This window comes from Rhinolophus ferrumequinum, chromosome 13 (genome assembly GCF_004115265.2).
Source record: "Rhinolophus ferrumequinum isolate MPI-CBG mRhiFer1 chromosome 13, mRhiFer1_v1.p, whole genome shotgun sequence".
NCBI classification, from domain to species: domain Eukaryota; kingdom Metazoa; phylum Chordata; class Mammalia; order Chiroptera; family Rhinolophidae; genus Rhinolophus; species Rhinolophus ferrumequinum.
Genome location: NC_046296.1, coordinates 54,658,873 through 54,682,943, shown reverse-complemented (window position 1 = coordinate 54,682,943; position 24,071 = coordinate 54,658,873). Strand labels below are relative to the sequence as shown.

Here is a 24,071-nt window from a genome sequence, read left to right as displayed (position 1 = left end):
CACAAGAATGCCTACTAAACCATTTCTATTCAATATTGCACTGGAGGTTCTAGCCAGCATAATAAGACCAAAAGAAAAAATAAAGTATGATTAATGCTTAAAAGTGTAAGGAGCGGGAAGGAGGAAACAAAGCTATCACTATTTGCAGGTGATATAATTATTTAGAGACAATCCAAAAGACTCTGAGTACAATTACTAGAATTAATGAGCAAGTTAAGCAAGATGACTAGATAGTGGATTAAAATACAAAACTGATTTGCATTTCCATATACCAGCAACAAACTGTTCAGACACATAATTCAAAAAAGATACCATTTGCACGACTATATACATTTGCCAAAACTCATAGAATTGTACACTTAAAGTGGGTGTATTTTATTGCATGTAAATTATACCTCAAAAAGAACTGTAGGAAAAAAGGCACCATTTGAAACAGCAACAACAAATGTTAAGTACACAGGAATTAATCTAACATACATAAGACCTTTCTGGGGAAAACTATAAAGCTTTATTGAAAGGCGTAAAAGGATATTTAAATAAATGGGAAGACATAATACATTCACAGAATGAAAGACTTAATATTGTAAAGACGTCAACTGTCCCAATTTGAGCTTTAGATTAAATGAATCACCAATCAAAATCCAACAAAATTTTATGAGGAACTCAGAAAGCTGATTCTAAAATTTATATGAAAGATCAAAGAATAGACCACATACCTTTAAAACAGATTATTTAATCCCTTAATCAAGCCAGTGTGATATTGGCATAGAGATAGACAATTTAACCAAAGGAACAGAATAAAGAGCCCTGAAATCAGACCATGTATAGTTGGAAACTTATTTATGACAATGGTGGCATTGTAGATCAGTGGGGAAATGATGGATTATCTAATAAATGGCTCCGAGACAAGTTATTAGTCAAATGCAAAGGGAGAGAGAAAGAGAATTACATATTCTATATCATACCACACACAGAAATCCGTTCCAGATTAATTAAAGACATATGTGACAGGGACATCTTTAAAATTTAAAAAGAAAGAGAGAGAGAGAACCATTATAATGTTGGAGCAGAGAAGGACAGTTTTTAAAAATAAAAAATGCAACATAAGAAACACTAACCAAAAAGGGAAAAGGTTAACAAATTTAACCAAAAAAATGGATTTACAAGCAATAGGTAAAATTCATTATGGAACATAGCAGGGAAAAAAGCGTATTTTTTTCCCCCAGCAAGAAGGAAGCAATGGGAAACAAGGAAAAACAACAATCAGAAGTCAATCCAGTTATAAAGTTAAAGGCATGATTTTGAGCAATTGTGGTGTGTGAGAGAGAAGTTCCCAGGGAGCTCTGACGAGAGAAGTACACAGGGGTCACGACACTGGAACTACACAAAGTAATACTCAGCGTGCTGCTTGACTTAGCAATGAGTCGTACTAACCGTAAACGCTGTTATTTGGTTTTCAACTTTTAGATTCAATCCGTAAGAAATCTCAGAAGACTCAGTTATGATCATAGAAAGAACAGAAATATTATCAACTTTTGACAATATAAAGTAATGGCACAGATGACAAAAGTCAGGAGGCAAAAGGAGAAGGGAGAAGTAGACAGAACGTACTAATTTTTTCTTTTAACATAGTGGAAGTTGAAAGAAATCACAAGAAATAGAGGTTTAAGAATAATTATTTAAAATTACAAAGTTAACTTAAAAAATGGTGATATAATTATGAAAAACTGGGATGGGTTGAAATATACAGTTAAAAATAAGGTTGGTTCCTTAAACCACAAAAGGAATTTAATAATGTCCCAAACTGATAGGTCAAAAAATGGTGTTCTAAATACCAGGGGTGCCAAAAATATATATACAAGGGGACACTTTGGTCAACGTTGCTCAAGCAGCAGTTCGCCATAATCAGAAGTGTCTGGACACTGATGGAAACCACTTTGAGCATCTCTTGTAATTGCAGAAGTCAAACGTGACTTGTAGTCATCTTTTGTTATTGGTTCATGTTGAGCATTACAATTTTAATACAGTTTTCTTTTCTTAAAATGTGTATACATTTTTTTGGCACCCTTTTCTTAGCACCCTCTGTATATTATTCAGAGATATTCGGAGGTAACCACTACTAGATCTAAAACCCAGACAAAACACAATGAAGTGCGAAAGGATATGTTTGTTGTGTTTCCTTTTAAGCTCTTCTGTATCACTGCATTTTTAATCCACATGCTTGTAGAATTTTAATAAATATGAAAGTTTGAAAAATTATGGAATATAAAAAAAGACCAAGAACCCTAAGAGATCATTTAGTCAAACTACCTACCACCAGGTAGATAAAAGAAAAGGAATGTCTACTCCAACAGAAAAACTTCTAAACACCTGATAAAACCTTATGATCCAAAAATCTACCAACTTCACCCAGCAGAGTAAACTTATTGTCATCATTTAAGTCAGTGAACAGATCAGAACAGAGGCCGAATCCCACCTTCCCTGTCCCTCCTCCTCACTTTTCCTCTTTCTGTGACTTTTTTGGTCCCTCTAGCTTTCTAGCATGAATATTCAACATATATATGTTTTGTTTATAAAACATAACTTTATGTTTCCTAATTTCCTCTCAATACAAAGAGCAAATCAGGTTGATTTTCATTTTCGTGTTGTTTGAACTGATTTTTAAAATCTCTACGGGCATGACTATAGAGAAGAAATCATCACTACCATAGATTTAAGGGAAGAACACACAAACAACAAAAGGCAACCTTGCTGAAACCCAGCAATGTGTTACTGTTTCTGTTGGAGACTGCTATGTATTAAGTTAGACTTCAGGGCTCACAAGCTAGGTTTCCATGTAGACATTTACGGCGATTTAAAGAGATGAAAGCCTGTAGTCCCGAAAAGTAAAATAAAAACCAGAAGGTTAAATGTTCCTGTTAGGTGATACTTGGTTTTGACCCAAGACAATTTAGCAAGGTGTCCATCTCAGCCTAATCCACATCCACATGCAGGTGTATACTTACACTATATTTGCAAGGTCAAGTGGTTTCTCTGGTTGCTCAGGGAAAACAGGATGCGGGGGTTCTCTGGTGGGTACACACCCCAAAGATTTACTAATTGCATGGCTCAGCTTCTTTGCAGGGGATTTCTGTGTCAAAGTAGAAAATAAGGAAATAAAGAATTAAATCTTCAAAGGAATGAAAAAGAATTGCAACAGAACTTGGTAACAAGAGCTGCAGAAACATATTTTCAAACACAAGTTTCGTTATAATCAACATGAATGGGTCCTGCAGAAAGGAATCTACAGTAGTTCCAACGTCATTGTGGTCCCCTTCTTTTCTGTGCTTCCTCTCTCACCTCTCTATGCAGTCGCATTATCAAGTTAATGTTAAGTGCTTTTGAACATCTCTATGCTCCCTTTGCATAAACTCCCTCTTTTGATACTTCTGGATCATTTTTGGTAAGATGTTATAGTGAATCAGGAGTCGGAAATTTTTGTTGGGCTAAAATACTATAAAGTTAAGATAATGTTGAGAGTTCATGGCTTTGAATGCAAATTAGCTAAGGCACATGACAAAATGTGCATATTAAAAGAATATTCCCAAAATAAACATGCGGCAGAACATTGGGTGTTAAGGGTCTGGCTATGTACACAGATCTAGATGAATGCAGTCAAGTACACAGGCAGTCTGTATCAGACCTGAGACTCTAAATTACAATATGCTGAAGGTACGAAAATAAGTTGGCATACTAGCACATTTCTCTGGAAGGTAGAATAATTACACATCAAACCGATCAAGTCTAAAATTCAATAGTAAATATGCACCGAGGTAAACACTATAACACAACTAAGTTATGTAGAACATTCACAATTTAAAGGAGGCTGTTTATAGGATGCTGATTTTGTTGTCCATCCAATTCCCTTTAAATAACACGGCTGTCTGAGATTTCCTTGGCAGGATATTAATGGCAGAAAAGATTAAGTATTTTATTGTACTGCTGCTGCAGTGTAGCACTTTAATTGGAAAACAGAACTTGTTTGCAGCGGTGTATCTCATCAGTACCCTGTCTCCACTTACTTTTATATGCTGCTGCCATATTATTTTAACACAAAATAAGCGCAAACCTGTCTGCCTTTAAGACTCTATAGGCAACTTAGTTAATACCTTGTTATAATACCTTGTTATAATAAAGACTGAATAAAACCAGTTTCTTCAGAAATGTTATATATTGGTTCCAAATCACCTACCACTATCCCCTACAACACATTAAATTCTGGGAAAAGTCTAAATGTAATTGAATTTCCTGAAAGTCATATGAAGCTGGGGCGGCCAGTTGGCTCAGTTGGTCAAAGTGTGAGCTGTTAGCAATGGGGTTGCCAGTTCGATCCCCACATGGGCCAGTGAGCTCAGCCCTCCACAACTAGATTGAAACGACTACTTGATTTGGAGTTGATGGGTCCTGAAAAAAAATGAAAGGAATGAAGGAAAGAAGGAAGGGAGGGAGGGAGGGAGGGAGGGATAGAGGGAGGGAGGGAGGGAGGGAGGGAGGGAGGGAGGGAGGGAGGGAGGGAGGGAGGAAGGAAGAAAGCTCAGTGGGAGTCTGAGCTTTAAAAAGAAAAGAAAAAAAATTCAGATGAAGCTAAGCAAAGCAGAAATTCTGAACTTCCCCCAACTTCTCCCCAGTGTCCCATTGCCCAACTGTAATATGACTCTGCTTCTTCCCCTGCTAATCCATCGCCTACACTGCCCCCAGACATGTGAGTCTTCTGCTTAAAAATTTTCAAAGGCTGACAGTCATTTACAGAGTAAGATCTAAATGAAGGCCGTCATATTCCATAGGTGCCATATCTGGCTCCCTCCTGGGCCACCTTTCACCTCACTAGCATAAATGACAAGCTGCTCAGGTAACACACCATGTTCTCGTAGCTCTGTATCTTGGCACATGCCGTTATGAGGTCTCCCTTTCCCAGACTATTTCTTTGTACGTTTTATGCTCATCTCTCAAGACTGCTTACAAGTTTCCCTTCCTCTGTGAAGACTTTCCTCACTACTACACACACCAGTGCCCGCCTTTGCAAGCTACCCATTTACCACGTACATATTTCCACTGGTACACTTTCCATGCTGTATTGCACTTTTTAATTTACATGCCTATCTGTTAGACTGGTGTTCTTGAAGGGGAGCATCTATATTTTATTCATCTGTATTTTTCCAGAACCTGTCCTACAACAGAATATATTATTTGAACAAATTATTTGCCTAGATGAATCTTCTAGATTGCTTTCTCCTGGGCCAAACCACATACTTTATATTTTGAGTTATGATACAAACAGAAGACAATTGGAGGACATCAGAGAATACCTTAATTCACCTTTACAACTAAACGTGATATCTGTAATCAGTGTATTAACTTCATAGTTTTTTTTGCTATATCTGATAACCACGAGGACCATTAATTCATGAATCTATGTGAGATGGATTATCATATAGACTACTGTAGCTGCATCCTCAGTGATACCAGCCATGAAATCACAGGTCCCATATGTATATTTTATAATAAACATTAAAATAACTACATAACTATTAAAATAAAAAATGTTTCCCTTTGCACCACCTAATATTCTCTAGCAGCATGCCTGCTGTGCCTTTGAAAACAACTGCTTTAAGTCAAGGTGTAAGATTAGATCCAATTTCAGGTCTCAAAATTATAGCTAGAAAGGTAAAATCAATACATCAGTCAATTCCGAATTAATAATTAGAGTACATCAAAAGAAGCTTCATATGTATGGGAAGGAAAAAATTAAAAATAAATTAAAAAAATATATATTTTAATCTAATCCATATATATATGGATTAGAATATTAACTAAGGGCCTGGACCAAACCAAAAAGGATATTATCCTGAAAACTTTAGAGTCATATTCAATTAGGTTGCTTAAATAAGTAAATAAATGATTTCCGTAAAGAGATCTCAAAGAGTGGATTATGATACAGACCTGAAGTGAACCTTACTGTGGAGTCAGTTTAGGAGGTTACAAAGCCTGTAAACAAGAGTTTGAAAACTGCTGTAAATGCCAAGATGGGGACACATTGCCTCTTCTGGCTCCTTGGCCCCTGGGACAATGCCAGGGACGTGGTAATCAGTCCCTAAATATTTATGGACGTGAAGGGAGTGAGGGCAAAAAGCAGTCACGTCAAGGTACTGGTGTCTCCCACACTTCATTTAGGCTACTATGCCAGAGAGATTGCTCAGGTCTCTGCACCTCTTCTCTCACTCAAACTCTAAAACTGATATCTGGAGGGGCCTTACCCTAGAGAAGTAAATCTCCTCCAAACACGCTTAAGCGATGCTTTTCAATCTTTGTGCATTTTCAATATGCTCATCTACTTCACCCAATTTCAAAACATTTCCTACCATCTCTTAAAAATATTACAAGTTACAATTTTTAAAAAATGTATCAGAGTGTATGAAACGTTATGTGTACAGTTTAAAAAATTATAAAACATATACCCATCTACCCATGATTCTGCCTGAGAACCAGAACATCGTAGTCACCGAAACCTCGGTGTGGGCCCTTACCTAACAGAACCTACTCCCATCACACCTGCTCCTCTCCTGGTAATCAGTGTCCTGGATTTTGTAAGGATCATTTCCTGGATTTTATTATTTTAGCAATTATGCATAAATACAATTCACTTAATACATGTTTAAAACCTATACAGACTTACATATTTTTTCCTGCAACTTGCTTCTTTCACTCAAAATCATATTACAATTGATCCATGTTGATGCACATAACTGTAATTACTTAATTTTTCACTGCTTGATTGTATGTCATTACTTAATTACATCGTAATTTATATATCCGCTGCACTGCCGATGAACCTCTGGGTTGTTCCCATTTTTCCCCTCATTCACAAAGCTGCTGTAAACTTTCTTGTGCATGTCTCCTGGTGGCCATGTGTAAGAATTTCCTATGAGTGGAATTACTGGGTCCTAAGTAAGTTATGCACAATTTTACTCAGCACAGTCAATTTTACTCGGCACTGCCAACTTGCTTCCACTCAGCTGTGTGAGACTTCCTGACGATCCAAATTCTGGCCAACCCTTCTTGTCAGACATTTTAACATTTGCCAATCTGGTGGGTGACAAATAATACTCTGGTTTTAATTTACAATTCCCTGATTACTAAAAAGATTGAGCATCTTTTCCTAGGTTTATGGGCCATTTGTGTTTTTTCGTCTGTGAAATACCTTTTCCTATCTTTGGAGTAGTGTTTCGCTGGGTTGTCTTTCTCTTATTTATTTGTAAGAGTTCTTTATATATTTTTTTGTATTTTAACCCTATGGAAGTTATGACTTGCAAACAACTCCTACTTTAAGGTTTGTTTTTCACTCTGTCGTTTCTGAGGAAAAGTCATCTTTAAATATAATATCAGTCCCAATTTATCAATCTTTTTTTTTTTATATTTTGTGGGGTTTTTTTGTACCTTAAGAAATATTTTCCTCTCTGAGCTATTCTCCCACGTTGCTTCTACAGTTTTATAGTTTTTAAAATTCAATATACTGGGCCGGCCCGGTGGCTCAGGCAGTTAGAGCTCCATGCTTCTAACTCCAAAGGCTGCCGGTTTGATTCCCACATGGGCCAGTGGGCTCTCAACCACAAGGTTGCCGGTTCAACTCCTGGAGTCCCACAAGGGATGGTGGCCTCTGCCCCCTGCAACTAAGATTGAACACGGCACCTTGAGCTGAGCTGCCTCCCGGATGGCTCAGTTGGTTGGAGGGCGTCCTCTCAACCACAAGGTTGCTGGTTCGACTCCCGCAAGGGATGGTGGGCTGCACCCCCTGCAACTAGCAACGGCAACTGGACCTGGAGCTGAGCTGCGCCCTCCACAACTAAGACTGAAAGGACAACTTGAAGCTGAACGGCATCCTCCACAACTAAGATTGAAAGGACAACAGCTTGACTTGAAAAAAAGTCCTGGAAGTACACACTGTTCCCCAATAAAGTCTTGTTCCCCTTCCCCAATAAAATCTATAAAAAAAAAACAACCACCACTACCACCACCACCAAAATTTCGATCTACTTAGCACTGATTTGTTTGGTAGGTATGAGGAAAGAATCCAATTTTATTCCATATGGATAACCAATTGCCTCAGGATCACTTAATAAATAGTCTATTCTTCTCCTATTAGATATTCTATTACTACCCTTGTGCCAGTGTCACATGATTTAATTGCTGTAGCTTCCTCTTATCTTTGAAGGAAGTACTAGTGCCCCAAACTTACCTTCTTCTTCAGGAGAGTTCTCATTATTCTTGACTCTTTGCACTTCCACTTAAATTTTAAAAGCAGTTTGTTGTTTACCACAAACAATCCTGCTGGGATTTTGATGGGAACTGATCAAATCTATAAGTAGTTTTGGAGAGAAACGACATCTTTATAAACTGAATATTCCTTTCACACGTGTTCCTCTTTTCATGTATTTAAGCCTTCTTTAATGTCTTTCAATAAAGTTATAAATTCTTGTCCATAAAGAATCCATGCATCTCTCTTATTTATTTCTAGTTATTTTATGGATTTTGTAATCAGCAACGCTGCTTTCCTTTTACTTTCTTTTTTTTCTTTCAGTTGTGGTAAAATATACATAACATGACATTTACCATCTTAACCATTTTAACGTGTACAGTGCAATAGTGTTAAGTATATTCATATTGTTGTGTGACTAATATCCAGAACGCGGCATCTTGTAAATCTGAAACTCTCTACCCATTAAACAACTCATTTCTTTCCCGAGTCCCTGTCCACTTTTTGTTTCTATAAAATTTACTACTCTAGATACCTCATATAAGCAGAATCATACAGTATTTGCCTTTTTGTGACTGGCTTCTCTTACTCAGCATCATGTCCTCAAAATTCATCCATGTTGTAGCATATGTCAGAACTTTTCCTTTTCAAGGCTGAATAATATTCCATTGTAAATATAAAACACGATTTGTTTATCCATTCATCTATCAATGGACACTTGGGTTGCTTCCAAGTTTTAGCTATTGTGAATAATGGTGCTATGAACATGGGTGTACAAATATCTCGAGACTCTGCTTTCAATTCTTTTGGAAAAACCCCAGAAGTGGAATTGTTGGATCATATGATAATTCTATTTCTAATGTTTTGAGGAACCTCCATACTGCTGTCCTAACGGTGGCACCATTTTACATTCCACCAACAGTGCGTCCCAATTTCTCCACATCCTTGTCAACACTTGTTACTTTCTATTTTCTTCCATAGTCATCATCTTAACAGGTATGAAGTGGTATCTCATTGTGGTTTGGACTTTCATTTTCTTAATGATTAGTGATGTCAAGTATGTTTTCATATGCTTATTAGCCATTTGTATATCATCTTTAGAGAAATATCTATTCAAGTGCTTTGCCCATTTTTTCAGTGTTTTGTTTTTTGTTGTTGTTGTAGTGCTTTATACATTCTAGATATGCACCCTTAATCAGATGTATGGTATGCAAATATTTTCTCCAATTCCATACTTTGCCTTTTCACTATGTTGATTGCGCCCTTTGATGCAAAGAAGTTTTTAATTTTGATGTAATCCGATTTATCTATTTTTTACTTTTATGGTCCCTGGCCTGTTTTAATTCTAATGATTTATGTGGAGAGTCTTTCAGATATCCTAAATTTACAGTCATTGTCATACAATGACAATTTTGTTTCTTTTCAATAAAAACACCTTTTATTTTTTTTCCCTTGTTTACTATGCTGATTAGGACTGACAATAAAATATGAAATAGATGTGGTGATAGCAAGCATCAATATTAAAACATACTTTTCAGTATATGTTATATATAAGACATTTCACCATTAAATATAATGCTTTAACAAATATCCTATATTATGTTAAGGAAGTTCCTTCAACTCCCAGAATTCCAAGGTTTGGTGGGGTTTTTTTTGTTTGTTTTGCGTGTGTGTATGTTTAAATGATCAATAATGATCACTGGATATTGGGTTATATTAAATGTTTATATGAGTCTCTTGAGATGATATGGATTTAATCCATCCATCTATGAATATGGTTAAGTTATAATAATCTTGAATTGCTGGAATAAAACCAGTGTGGTCATGATGTATTATCTTTTGTTTACATAGCTGGATTCAGTTTCATAATATTCTGTTTAGGTTTTCATTTATATTCATGAGAATGGCTTGTAATTTTCCTTTCTTACTGTCCTCGTAAGGTTTTGGTATCAAGGTTATTCTAGCCTCAAAAGTGAAATTGAAATGCTTATTTTTTCTAAAAGCTGGGAAATTTTACATAGTATTGGAATTTGACTTTTCTTTGAATGTTTGATGAAACTCATGTAAAGTCATTCAGGTATGATTACTTCCTTTGTGTAAAGATTATAAGTTACTAATTCAAATTCTTTAATGATAATACTAATTGGATTTTTTATTCCATCTTGAACCAGTTTTGGTAAGCAAGGTTGTTTTAAGAATCTGTTTGTTTCAATTAAGCTTTCAATAACCAATGTATTGGCTGTTTTCTTATCTTTTTGTTATTAATTCCTAACTCAAATGCACTATAGTCAGAGAATATGGTCTATATGATACTAATTCTCTTTGGAGGTTTTCTTTATGTGGTCAATTTTTGTACGTTTGAAAAGAATGCAATCATTAATTGTTGGGTACAAATCTTTTACAGTCTTTGTTTTTTTGTCTAATAATTCTAACAATTGTTGAGAGAAGTGTGATAAAATTACCCATTTTAATAATGTATTTTCAATTTATTATTGTGCCCTTAATTTTTATTTATATATTTTACAGCAACATTATTAAAGGTGTATCTGTGTATAATTGTTAATATCACCTTTTTGTCTTTGGTAAACTTTACTTTTGGTTAAAAATTTTTTTTGTGATAAAATATACATAACATAAAATATATCATTTTACCCTCTCTGGTAAAGATTTTTGTCCTGAAATCTATTTTCTGAGATTAATATAGTTTCACCAAATTTCTTTTGGTTAGTACTTTGCAAGGTATGTCTTTTTTTATCCCCAACTTTCAACTCTTCTGTTTGTTTGTTTGTTTGTTTTTTAACTCTTCTGTTTTGTTTGTTTGTTTTGGTTTTTTGCTGTCTCTTATAAATAGCATAGAACCCAATTTTTAAAAAAATACCCATGTGATAACTGTTGTTTTTTCCCCTGGAAAATGTAATTTACTGATTAGTAATATATTATTTCTTTTTATAGCTTATTATATCATTATTTGTTTTAGTCTTTCCTTTTTTCTTTTATGTTTGCCTTTTCTTATCTGCTTTTTAGGTTTTGTTTTTTCTCATTTTATGTTGTTTTCCCTTTTTGGCAATTATACTCTTTGAGTCGACTCTTCTAGTGGTTTCTTTTTTTTCCCCTGAAATGGATGTAATATTTATTAAGAAATTAGTGTCAGGCACGTGATAGGTGCTTTGCACACATACATAGGCTCATTTAACCCTCCAAAGTCTTATGAATTAGATGTTAACAGACTCAGTTTTATAAGATGTGAAAACTAAAGCTCATATATTATTAACTAGGCTTGTCTTACTCTGTTCCTGGTACAACATAGCCCTTCAACAGGTAAAATTACTCAGAGAAAGAACATACATACTGGGGCAGTGAGACATTTTTGCAAGGAGTCAGTGAAAAACAGACTGGGGATGTCAAGTACCATATGAAGGTCATGAAGGGGAAGCCTGGTGGGGACACAGTTTCCAGTGGAGGGCAGACTCCAAGGCAGGGAGCACGAGGTGACTTGCGCTGCAACCACTGCACTGTGTGTCCCTGTGCTGGAGCCAAAACTGTTTTCCTCAGGTCACTGTGGACCAGGAACTAAGACACGCTGAAAAATACCTTTTTTTTGGACTCAGATGACTGTATTTTCAATCGCCTTGAGCTAATTCCTTGAACAGCACAGCCTTCAGCTCAGGGTACCTGCTGACAGGCCCTGACATTGGGAGCACAACAGCCTAATGGAAAAAGCTCAGGACTGGTGCCTCGCAGGCCATTCCTGTCATATTCACTTCAAATTATTCTGAGTACATCATCCTGAGCATCAAGCTACCAACTGAGCGGATCCAAGCAGAAACATAAGCCTATTAAATCCCTGGACAAGTCAGGAATCTCCTCTATTTTAACATGAACACTCACCACACTCTTAGTCAGCATCTCTGCTCTCATCGTGCAACTTAAAATCCTATAGTTCTAATCATGTCTCAACTATCTCCATGTCAAAGTTGATCCGTACTTTAGCCGCGTCTTATTTTAAGCCTACCACAATTAGTCATTATTATTTTACACGATGCTTATTTACATTTACCCACATTTACCAATTGCACCGTGTACCATTTCTTCTTATATCCCATTTCTTCCTCACTTCTTCAATTATTTTTCCCCCACAGTATATTCTTTATTAGTTCCTTCAACAATGGTCTATTGGTGACAAACCCACTGAGACCTTTTCTGAAAATATATCTTCATTTCTTCTTTGCTCTTGAATAGATCAGCGAGGTACAGAATTCTAGGTTGATCTTTTAGTTCTACAAATCCTTTCATTGCTTTTCACATGTTCCATTTCCCTATATCTGTGTTTTAATATTCGGTATCCTGGTTAATTTCTTCAGCTCTATTTTCCATTCCCTAATTTTTGCTGTGGCTGTCTCTAATTTGCTGTTTAACCCCTCCATTGAGCTTAACCTTAGTATTTTTTTTTATTTCTAAAAGTTCAATTTGGTCCTTTCTCCACATTGGATTGTTCCTTTTTAAAATGTCACTCTTCCTAAATTTATTTCTAGTCAATATTGCACTAGAGGTTCTAGCCAGCATAATAAGACCAAAAGAAAAAATAAAGTATGATTAATGCTTAAAAGCTTAAGGAGTGGGAGGGCGAAAACAAAGTTATCACTATTTGCAGGTGACATAATTTACAGAAATTAAGCAAGATGACTAGATAGTGGATTAAAATACAAAACCACTTTGTGTTTCCATATACCAGCAAAAAACTGTTCAGACGCATAATTCAAAAGAGATACCATTTGTACAATTGTACACATTTGCCAAAACTCATGGAATTGTACACTTAAAGTTGGATGCATTTTATTGCATGTAAATTATTATATCTCACAAAAAAATGTAGGAAAAAAGGCACCATTTGCAGCAGCAACAACAAATGTAAAGGACACAAGAATTAATCTAACATATATAAGACCTTTCTGGGGAAAAAAACATATAGCTTTCCTGAAAGACTTAGGGGAATCAGGAAAAGAGGCAATAGCTGAGCTGAACCTTCGAGGCTATAGAGAAATTGGCAGGGGAAAGTTGGGAGGGTGGGGAGAAGAGGAGATAAAGGCAGCTAGAACAACAGATTCAAAAACATATAGATAAGAAAATAGGGTGGAAGAAGCAACTACAAATAGTTCACTTCTGTCACAGTGCTGCCTGTGAGCAAAAGATATAAATAAAAGTCCCAGACCAAAGGCATAACTGTAAAAGCTTTCAAAACATTATCCATCAGATTAAACTTCAGTGTGCTATACATCATCTCTGGTTTAGAAACTGCTTCTAGCATACACTGAGCAGATAGTTCTCTGGGTCAAATGAAGGAACAGACTGCATGGCAGGACAGCATGAGGAAGGAAAAGTGTGACCAATACTTCAGGTACTGGCAAACAAAGGGGCTAATTAGCTACAAAAAAAAGCAGAGCCTAGGAGCACTAGGAAGTAGATTCCCAGGCAGCCAGAGTCTCTGGAAAGGCTGGAGGTTAGAGAGGGCATGAGGGCTGGGAGCCACGAAGACTGGCCATGTGCTTCTTTGTACAGCAGCACTCGGCGGGGCCTGGAACATAACAGGCACTAGACATGTTTACCGAAGGAATACCAGGGCAGAAAGCTCTCTGCTTGGTGTAGAAGGACCACTGTATGACTCCCCCCTGGGCATACGGGAACTCCAAAGCCTGTTACAAATACTGCCATGGTCAAGGCAGGAACAGAGCCAGCAGTCAATCAACTTCATACACGACTCGGGTACACCAGTCAGGAACCAGAGACGGCCATCACTATTCTTCTAGCACTGCTCCGCAACAGCGTTTTCTAAACTTGTCCGCAGATTAAAAAAAATTCCTGCAGTACTTGTTTAAAAAACAAAACAAAGCAGATTCCTCTGCCTCAACCCAAACCTACTAAATTAAAATTCCCAGGAGAAGAGGCCTGGTACTTTATATATTTAAGAAGCAACCCATATGATTCTTCTCCATAATGTTTAGAAGCACGGCTCTAGAAGTTGTTGCCAATACAGAGGTTAAAAAAAAAGAGGTATAACAACTAGAAAATGACCAAGTTGTGTCCTATAGACAATACAGCTATCTACTTAGAAGTCCAGGAAATTTGACTGAAAAATTATTAGAACAGTGTATTGACAGAAAAGCCAGTGAGACTTTCAGAAGGAAACGTCCATTAAGACCACTGAATGTAAGAGTCTTATCCTAGACAAAAAGCCTGGGCTGGAATTAAAATTTGTAGAAATTTATCATTGTCCAGGGGGTCAACTAACTGTGTGAAAACATTCAGAGAGAGGGCATTGCAAGAGAAGAGCTCAGGAGGGCCGGGGAACATAACATCTGGTTTATCGTAAGTAAGCAAAAAGTTTAGTGAATAAAACGACATATGAATGTATCATAAGTGGGCATTGTGTGGTCACTAAATGGAGATAAAATGCAATGAATATACAATATACATGTATTAAACTTATTTAGAGAAACAATTCTACCCTCAACATGTTCTATAGATGTCAGAAAGTACTAGATAAAAAGTCAATAATCACTGATGTATTTACGTTAATGTAGGAATGGACAAGCAATTCACACTGCTGGGTCACAGAAAACCCAAGTCCTCCCACACATGGAGGAGGACACACATTCTCCAGTTCAGTTCTGGTGGCCACCTGTAAGAATCGGAAAAGATCTAAAGCTGGAGAGAGGGCTGTGGCTAAGTGACGACTGCTAGAGGAAATTGCTCATTTGAAGAACTGCTCGGTTTGGGTGAAGTCATACATTTCTCTGCAATGGAAAACCCTCCTGTCATCTCTCTGCTCTAAGAATAATCAGGCTAGAGTGGAAAAAGATGCCTTATTGTTTCATAAACTGTACACCACTACTGTTGTTGGTAAGCGCCCATCTTTTTAAACAGCTGGTCCATTTCAAATGGTCTGCCTTCAAACTCAGCACTTTTGCAGCTGTAAATGGGTGTAGGAACCATTAATGCACGCAAATACCACAGTCAAACGGGGGCAACATTCAGATGCTAAAAAGAGCAATATTGAAAACATCCCAGGCAACCACTGAAAATGCTGATGCATGCTGTCAGGACACCCCTAGCCTGGCCCGTCTAGCTCTCGGATGGCCCTGGAAAGTCCGTAACTTCAGAGGGAAGGCTTTGGTCAGTGAAGCAGTCAGATTAGCTGGGGGTCGGGAGAACTTCAGGGCACTTCTCCCCAGGCCTTCATACCACCACCAATAGGAGTAAAGAGAAGAACCCAGAGCTTTGCGTGCTCCTGGCAAGACCCTCTCCCAACTAATCCTCACGGCGGCGGCACCGGGATCTGCCTTGGAGACGATCTGGGGCCAATTCCAGCACAACTTTTATCAGAAGTTTTGCTTGTTTCGTAGGAAATCCCAGACTCCCACTGGTGGATTCTCATTCCCAAAAGGCTCTGTACATCCCCTCACATGACTCCATCTCTCACTAGTCCTCAACTCTCAAAACCCTTCTACTTCTTCATGGTACACCTTCCGCAAAATCCCTTCTCTACCTGAGACCGTTTTCTCTGAATGTTGCTTTCACCTTGCACTGGCTTTCCCTGAAGGCTGGGCTTCCCCTGAAGCCATTCAAGTGGCAGCTGCTTTCTCTCTCACACCCCTCAAACCTCTGGGTCTCCAGGTGGGGGAGAGGTCCTCCTAGAACCTCACTGCCATTTTCAGATCCTTTTCCCTTTCCCTTAAAACCCCAGTTTTGAGTGACGTGTCATCAGACCCAAACCTTAAATATCCCTTCACAGCAGAGTCCAGCATGACTACTGCCACAATCCTTACTGATTTCAACATCCACATAGTTGACCTTTCCAATACACAAGCTGCAGTGGGTTGAACGGTGCCCCCTTCCAAATATGTCCACATCCTAATCTCTGGAACCTAAGACTATTACCCTTTATGGCAAGAGAGTGAATATTACTTTTAATGGCAAAATATGTAAGTTAAGGATCTTGAGAGGAAAAATTCATCCTGGATTTTCTAAGTGGACCCAAAACTCAATCACATATATCCTTAGAGGACAGACACACAGAGAAGAAGAGAGAGAGGAGGAAGAGGCAGTGTGACCAAGCAGGCAGAGATTGGAGTTACACAACAAGTCAAAGAATGCCAACAGCCACTAGAAGCTGGGAAAGGCCAAGAATGGTGTGATGGTTAATTTGATGTGTCAATTCTCCTGGGCTACAGGGTACCCAGATATTTGGTTAAACATTATTTTGAGTGTCCCTATGAGGATGTTTTTGGATGAGATTAATATAAATTGGTAGACTGAGTAATACAGATTTCCTTCCTTAACATGGCTGGACCTCATCCCATCAGTTCAAAGTCTGAATAGAACAAAAAAGGCTGACCCTCCCCTGCGTAACGGGGAATTCCTCCTGCCTGACTGCCTTTGAACTGGGGCTTTGGCTTTTTCCTGCCTCAGCCTTGAATTGATACAGTGTCTTCCTGGGTCTCAAGCCTGCTGGTCCTGAGACCAAAACTACTGGTCTAAAGGCCGCAGACTTGGCCTAGTACGATCCATCAGCTCCCCTGGGTCTCCAGCTTGCCCGCTCCAGCTGCAGCTCTTGAGATCTGACAGCCTCCATAATCACGTGAGCCAACTCCTTATAATAAATGTCTTCATAGTTATGTATCTCCTCTGGGTTCTATTTCTCTGGAGAAACTGATGAATACAAACAGATACGACCCTAAAGCCTCCAAAGGGAGTATGGCCCTGCTGACATTTTGATTTCAAACTTGTGGTATCCAGAACGATGAGAAAATAGATTTGTTTTAAGCCATCCAGTTTGTGGTAATTTCTTATGGGCCACCTAGGAACTTACACACCGGTCACTCTGACCTCCCTCCTTCAACAATCCATCCCCCATTCTATACTGGCCACCAGTTTCGCAGTCACATCCTAGAACATTTTATTGTCAATCAATGTACATCATCTAAAGCAGGGGTGACCAAACTTTTTTCAACGTTTTTCACCAAGCGCCATATGTGGTAAAATATACAAACAGCCGGGCCACTTACTCGAGGTGAAGTACGTATTGCCTCACCTAGTTTATTTAGGTAAACTAAATATATTTTTGAAATTTGCTGCGAGCCAATTAAAAATGGATTGCGGGCCGCAGTTGGCCCACAGGCCGCAGTTTGGACACCCATGATCTAAAGGCTCAATTTCGAGCACCCCACTCTCCTACCAACTTCTTTCTTTCTAGCTCACTCATTCTAGTACCTGCCTTAACAGTACTTCAACCCCAGCGGGACCTACACTCCACTGAGCCTACCACCTTCAGTTATCCCTTATCTCCTTCATGGCCTCATCTCTCTCTTTAAACAACCTACATTCCATGGTCCATTATCATGAGGTGTGATCATAAAATACAGTGAATGTTTAAATAAAAAAAATTATTACAGTAAAAGACACGTTGCCATTTATCCCTCTCAAAATATCCCCCTCGCTTTGAACACACTTATCCCATCACTCCTGCCACTTTCTGAAGCCGTTCTGGAAGTCCTCTTTCGTGAGTGTCTTTAGTTGTGCTGTGGTCGCTGCCTTGATGTCCTGAATCGATTCAAAACGTTTTCCTTTCATGGTCATTCTGACTTTTGGGAAGAGCCAGCATTCGCAAGGTGCCAGATCCATTGAATAAGGTGGATGAGGCCACACCATAATGTTTGTATTTGACAGAAATTGCTGCACCAGAAGCGATGTGTGACATGCAGCCTTTCCATTGTGATCACAAAATACAGTGAATGCTGCTGCCAAGTGCCATCCAACGGAAAGGCAGGGATCTTCAATACAGGAAGCGGCAGATCGAACCTTAGTAACAGTGTACGACAAGTTTCTACTTGTTTGGTACAGTCAGTCGGGTGTGAGCTACGGTTGAGAGAAGGTGTGTTTTAAAGTGGGCGGCAAATCATCCTCCATTATGACAACGCTCCGTGTCACACATAACTTCTGGTATATGGCAATTTCTGTCAAAAACATTATGGTGTGTCCTCATCCACCCTAGTCACCGGGTCTGGCACCGTGCGACTGCTGGCTCTTCTCCAAAGTCAAAATAACTCAGCATATTGAGGCAGCCACGACAATGCAACTAAAGACACTCCCGAAATAGGACTTCCAGAACTGCTTCAGAAAGTGGCAAGAACGACAGATAAGTATGTTCGAAGTGAGGCGGAGTATTTGAGGGAGATGAATGGCAATGCCTCTTTCACTGTAATAAATTTTTTTACTTAAACATTCTCTGTATTGTTTGATCACACATCATATATTCATTTCTTTGCATTTTACATTCCCACCAGCAGTGTATTCGGATTCCTGTTTCTTTACATGCTCACCAGCACTTGTCATTATCAGTCTTTTTTCATTTTAGTTACCCTTGTGGGTGTGAAGTAGCATCTCATTGTGGTTTTGATTAGACATTTCCTGAATGACTATGTCGAGTATCCTCACGTGCTTATTGGCCATTTGTATACCTTCTTTGGAGAAATGTCTGTTCAAATCCTTTGCCCATTTTCTCCCAAAGCTAATTTATCTTTCTCTTTTTATTGTAGTAAAAAATATGTGACATAAAATTTACCATCTTAACCATTTTTAAATGTACAATTCAGTAGTGTGACGTATATTCACAGTTGTAAGACACATATCCTGAACTTTTTCATCTTGCAAATCTGAAACTCTATACCAATTAAACTACACCCTTTCTTTTCTCCCTTATACAAGCTCCTAGTAACCACCATTCTACTTTCCCTTTACCCATATTTAAATTAAGTTATTTGGTGGGGTTTTTTTGTTGTTTTTTGGGGGGGTTTTTGTTGTTGTTTGTTTGTTTTTTTGCTAAATTGTAAGAGTTGTTTATAATTCTGGATATACGACCCTTATCAGACATATCATTTGCAAATATTTTCTCCTTTTCAGTTGATTGTCTTTTTTACTTTCTTGATGGTATCTTTTGAAGCACCCGAGTTTTTAATTTTGATGAAGTCCAATTTATCTGTTTTTCTTTTGTTGCTTGCACTTTTAGTATCATATCTAAGAAGGTGCTGTACACCCCAAGGTCACAAAGATGTATACATGTGTTTTGTTCTAAGAGTTTTCTGACAAAAAAGTAAGTCAACAATCTTAATTGGTCCAGGTCCATAATGTAATTTACTCTGACTCCTTAAAGGAAATGGTTTCATATCACTAATGCCCAAACAACTACACTGGACATATATAAGATGCCCATTAACATTTATGAAGAGGAAGAAGATGAAGGAGAAGAAAAAGGAGAAGGACAAGAAGAAGAAGAAAAGAAATAATATTAACAGAGATTGTTAAACAAATTCTAATACTTTCTCATTTATAAAGTAACTGTTCAGAGGTGGAGCCTGCCATCTGCTGGGAAGAAAGGTGAAATTTTCACAGCATCAACTGCGTTATATAACTACCTCTAATGAGACACTCGACCAACAAACTGCATCTGTGTGTTTCATATAAATAAACACATACCCACACACACTTCCTGCCAGAGAGTAACCAAGTGGGAATTGGTCAAAGTTCTCTTGGTAAAGTGAAGACCAAGATAAGCAGAGATCTGAATGTAAGACACTGGTGTCAGAAAGTGCGGGTAGGCTTATTTATTCCAGCCTCTTTGTAGTCTATGAAGAAAGGGCTAAGAGTTATATATTTTACCATAATTAACAGAAAGGAAGGAAGGAAGCGGGATTAATTGGGCCACCAGGACGCTCTCTGCCCTCACTCACTCCCCTCCCTCCCAGACTGGTTTGGTTTAGAGAAGGAATGCACATGCCTGGCTCGGCTTCTTCCCTTTCCTGATTTCCTGGGATCTGCAAACTCCACAGAGCACCTATGCCCCCTGCTCCGAGAGCCACAAGCTTCAAGGCTCTACTCCCCGCTGGAAAGGCCCACACTGGGTGGGGGTATATTCAATTCAGGGGTTACTAGCAAGTCCATTTTTTCCTCACAGTCAAAACCACTGTCTCAAACAGACTGCCATCTTCCTAACTCCTGGCTGCAATCATGGGTGGGGAAAAGTGAAGTAGGATCAATTGGGTTTCCTAAAATCTCAGCAAGAACTACTATTAGAAAAAGCTGTTAGCAATAGATATTCATTGACAGAGTTGTCTATACTTGCTGTCTCCATCTCTCTGTTCTTTCCCTCTTGAACCGACTATATCAGGTTTTTGTCCCCACCACTGTTTTCATCACGATGATCCTCACATTGTCAAAGGGTCAGTTCTTGGTCTTCTTCCGTGAGCATCAGCAGCACTGGACACAGTCAATCGCTTCCTCCTCCTCAAAATACTCTCTTCACTGTTTTCCACACACCACACTCTCTTGGTTTTCACCCCCCTCACAGATTGCAGGCTCTTCTTCTCCCAGGTAACTCAGTGTTGGAAAACTCCAGGGGTCAGTTCTTTTCTGCTTTCTTCTCTGTTTTCACTCACTCACTTAGTGGTATTGTCCAGTCTCGTGGCTTTAAATATCACCTATATGCCAATAACTCCTGAGTTGATATTTCTATCTCAGACATCTCTCTTGAAGTCTAGACTCATATACAATGGCCTACTCAACAGCTCCATGTAGACATTTAATAAGCAACTTAATTTTAACATCTCAAAAAATGAGCCTTTGATCCTAACATCTAAATATGCTCCATTCATAACCTTCCCCATCTCAGCTGACGACATTTCCATCCTTCTCATTGCTTAGGACAAAATCTTAGAGCTTCTCTTGACTCCTTGCCTCTCACAAGCCACATTCACCCCATTAGGCTGATTTATAAATATATCTTAATTCAACCCTTTTTACTACCTCTACTGCTACCATCCTATCTTGTTTTAATTTATTGAATCATTTCCCCTAAATGGTCTCTTGGCTTCTATTTTTTCCTTCCAGTTTACTCTTTACATGGCATCCAGACTGATCATTTTAAAATATACATCAAGTCATGTTATTCTTCTACTGAAAATCCTATAAAGACTCCTCATTTCATTCCGAGGAAAAGCCAGAGTCCTCACAATGGCCAACAGGCTGTCATTTAACTCTGCGACTTCCTCTCCTACACTGCTCCCCTGCTCATTCCGCTCTGGCTTCTCTGCTGTTCCCTGAATTCACGGGCATACTCCTGCCCTCGGGCCTTCACACCAAACATTCCTGCTCTTGTCCAGACATCTGCCCTGCCAGAAGACACCTAAAACTTGACTCAAATTTCACTTTCTCAACAAGACCTATGTGACTCTCCCTACTCCTGACTCCTCTTTCTGAATTCTTCCTCACATGAGAGTCCAGTGTAAATTGACAGGGAGGCTCTGATCCATCCATTCAGTTACCCAGCCTCCTGTCATCTAAGAGCTTCCTCCTTTACTAGTTGCTTTGGAGACATTTCCATTTGGCCAATGTATACTGGGAATGGGAAGGGTTAAGAGAGAGAAGATGGAGAAGGCACACCTGTTTTCAACTACCTTGACCCAGAAGTAACATAGATCACTTCCAAACAAATGCCATCAGTGACAATTAATCATTTGGTTCCATCTGGCTGCAAGGAGGATGGGCTATATAATCTAGTTCCACATCCAGGAAGAAAAGGAAAAATTGAATATTGGTGAGTACCTCTAATCATTAAACATCTTTTTGCTCCCTTTTGGGTTTAAAACATAAACCCACTCAAACCCCTCCTTGCCCACCCAAGGAAAACCTGAAGTCCCATTCAGTCAGTGCCTCTAACTGCAAGTGCAAGATCTCTGGGTATGGCACTGTCTTCTTCATCAAGACCACGTGCAGCTCCTTATGATGCAATCTATGAACTAAAAAGGCAAATCACCTGCACCCTCCCTCCCCAGCCCCAACATACAACGGTGGAACAGGATCAGGAGGGTCTTCCTTATCCAATAGGTTGGCCAACCAGGTACTGGCATGCCCTCCTCAGGGCCCATGCAAGCTTCACAACCCATCTCCTGCCAGAGCAAGTTCTGGGTCTTTAAAAAGGGGCTATTCAGCTCAAATAGTCAATGGCTTATTCACTTCAGGCTCATGGTTCTTGCCTACATAATTCCCCCCACAACTTAGTAGACCTCTGATATACCAGGGGTGCCAAAAAATGTATACACATTTTAAGAGATGTTATCTATGCTCAAGCAGTAGTTTGCTGTAATCAGAAGTGTCTGGACACTGACGGTAACCACTTTGAGCACCTCTTGTAACTGCAGAAGTCAAATGTCGCTTGTATTCATCTTTTGTTATTGGTATATATTGAGTATTACAATTAATAGTTTTTTCCTTTCTTAGAATGTGTACACATTTTTTGGCACCCTCTGTATTTGTTCCCAGTCAGCTCCATGTGCCAGTAATGACACAGAAAGTTCTTCCCTAGACATAATTCTCAAGCCTGATTTATGTCTTTGCCTCCATGCTGCTTGCTTTTAACTTTAGCTGCAATAGAATCACCAGGGGGAACTTTTAAAAACTGAGAAATTGTAGTCTAGATGTGTGTCCAGCAAGCACAGGAAACAGTGACCCTGGTGAGCCCCAGCAGTCTCTCAGACCCCTTAAAATTTAAGCTCCACAGGGCAGGACGCTTTGTATGGTTTGCTCATAGATGTATCCCTCACGCCCGTTAACAGTGTCTGACACAAAGCAGTTGCTCAAAAAAAAATGTCTTCTGAATGAATAATGAATGAACAGAATAAATTACGCATATGATACCATATGGCCTTTTTTTTGTAATAAAGGCAAATGGATGAATTGATGACTGAAAGAATAATGAATTAGACTGCACAGATACTTGGATTAAACATTAAACAGCACCTTTTGGAAAAATCAAAATAAACTTCTAAATACCAACACTCCATATAAAGCTACAACGCAAATTCATATATGAGCTGGTTAAATACACACTAAATTCACCTACTGTGAACACAAAGAAACATTTATTCAAAACATTAGTACAGACCCAGTGGACAATCTTCAAAGGACTTACTATTAAACTGATCACACACCTTTTTGCTAGGTGGAAACTACCCACATCAGTCTCAAAAGTCACCCACATCTTGCTTTTTCTGCCATCTTGGGGCCAGTGGAGGCCTGCTGGGAACAGGCTTTCTAAAACGACAAACTTGTCTGGAAGGCTGTGGTCCACAGCCATTTTTGCTGGCTACAAGCGGGGTCTCTGGAACCAGAGAGAGCACGCAGCTCTTCTTAAAATTGAAGATGCTTATGCTCGAGATGAAACTGAATTCTGTCTGGGCAGGAGCTATGCTGATGTGTGCAAGGCCAAGAACAACACAGCGACTCCTCGTGGCAAACCGAACAAAACCAGAGTTATCTGGGGAAAGGGAACTCGTGCGCATGGAAACAGTGGCGTGGCTTGTGCCAAATTCTGAAGCAGCCTTCCTGCTATGGCCACAGGACACAGAATCCGTGTAATGCTGTACCACTCAAGGATTTAAACTAACTGAAGAGTAAATAAAGTGGATTTGTTCTCTTGTAAAAAAAAAACAAACAAAAAAAACCCCAACTCACCCACATCTTTCTCAAACAGCAAGGAGACTGCACATACAAAGTCCGAATCTTGAAAACAAGTCTCACACACACACACACACACACACACACACACACACACTCTCTCTCTCTCTCTCTCTCTCTCTCTCTCTCTCTCTACTAAAAGACCTTACCAGTATGCATCTACCATATAATGCACACAATCATCAAAGTTCAGAATTGATACATTTGTGACACCCAC

General features: G+C 38.9%; 1 protein-coding gene and 1 pseudogene across 9 annotated transcripts in view; one reads left to right on the top strand and one right to left on the bottom strand.

Moving 5' to 3' along the window:
• Window positions 1-24,071, bottom strand: part of DTNB (dystrobrevin beta) — a 203,981-nt gene that overhangs the window by 93,170 nt on the left and 86,740 nt on the right. For all 9 annotated transcript variants that reach the window (XM_033124923.1, XM_033124921.1, XM_033124920.1 and 6 more), the window contains one exon: window positions 3,006-3,130. In XM_033124923.1, coding sequence (XP_032980814.1) covers window positions 3,006-3,130 — 125 coding nt within the window. The remainder of the gene's footprint in view (window positions 1-3,005; window positions 3,131-24,071) is intronic.
• LOC117033284 (60S ribosomal protein L35a-like) lies at window positions 22,816-23,778 on the top strand (annotated as a pseudogene).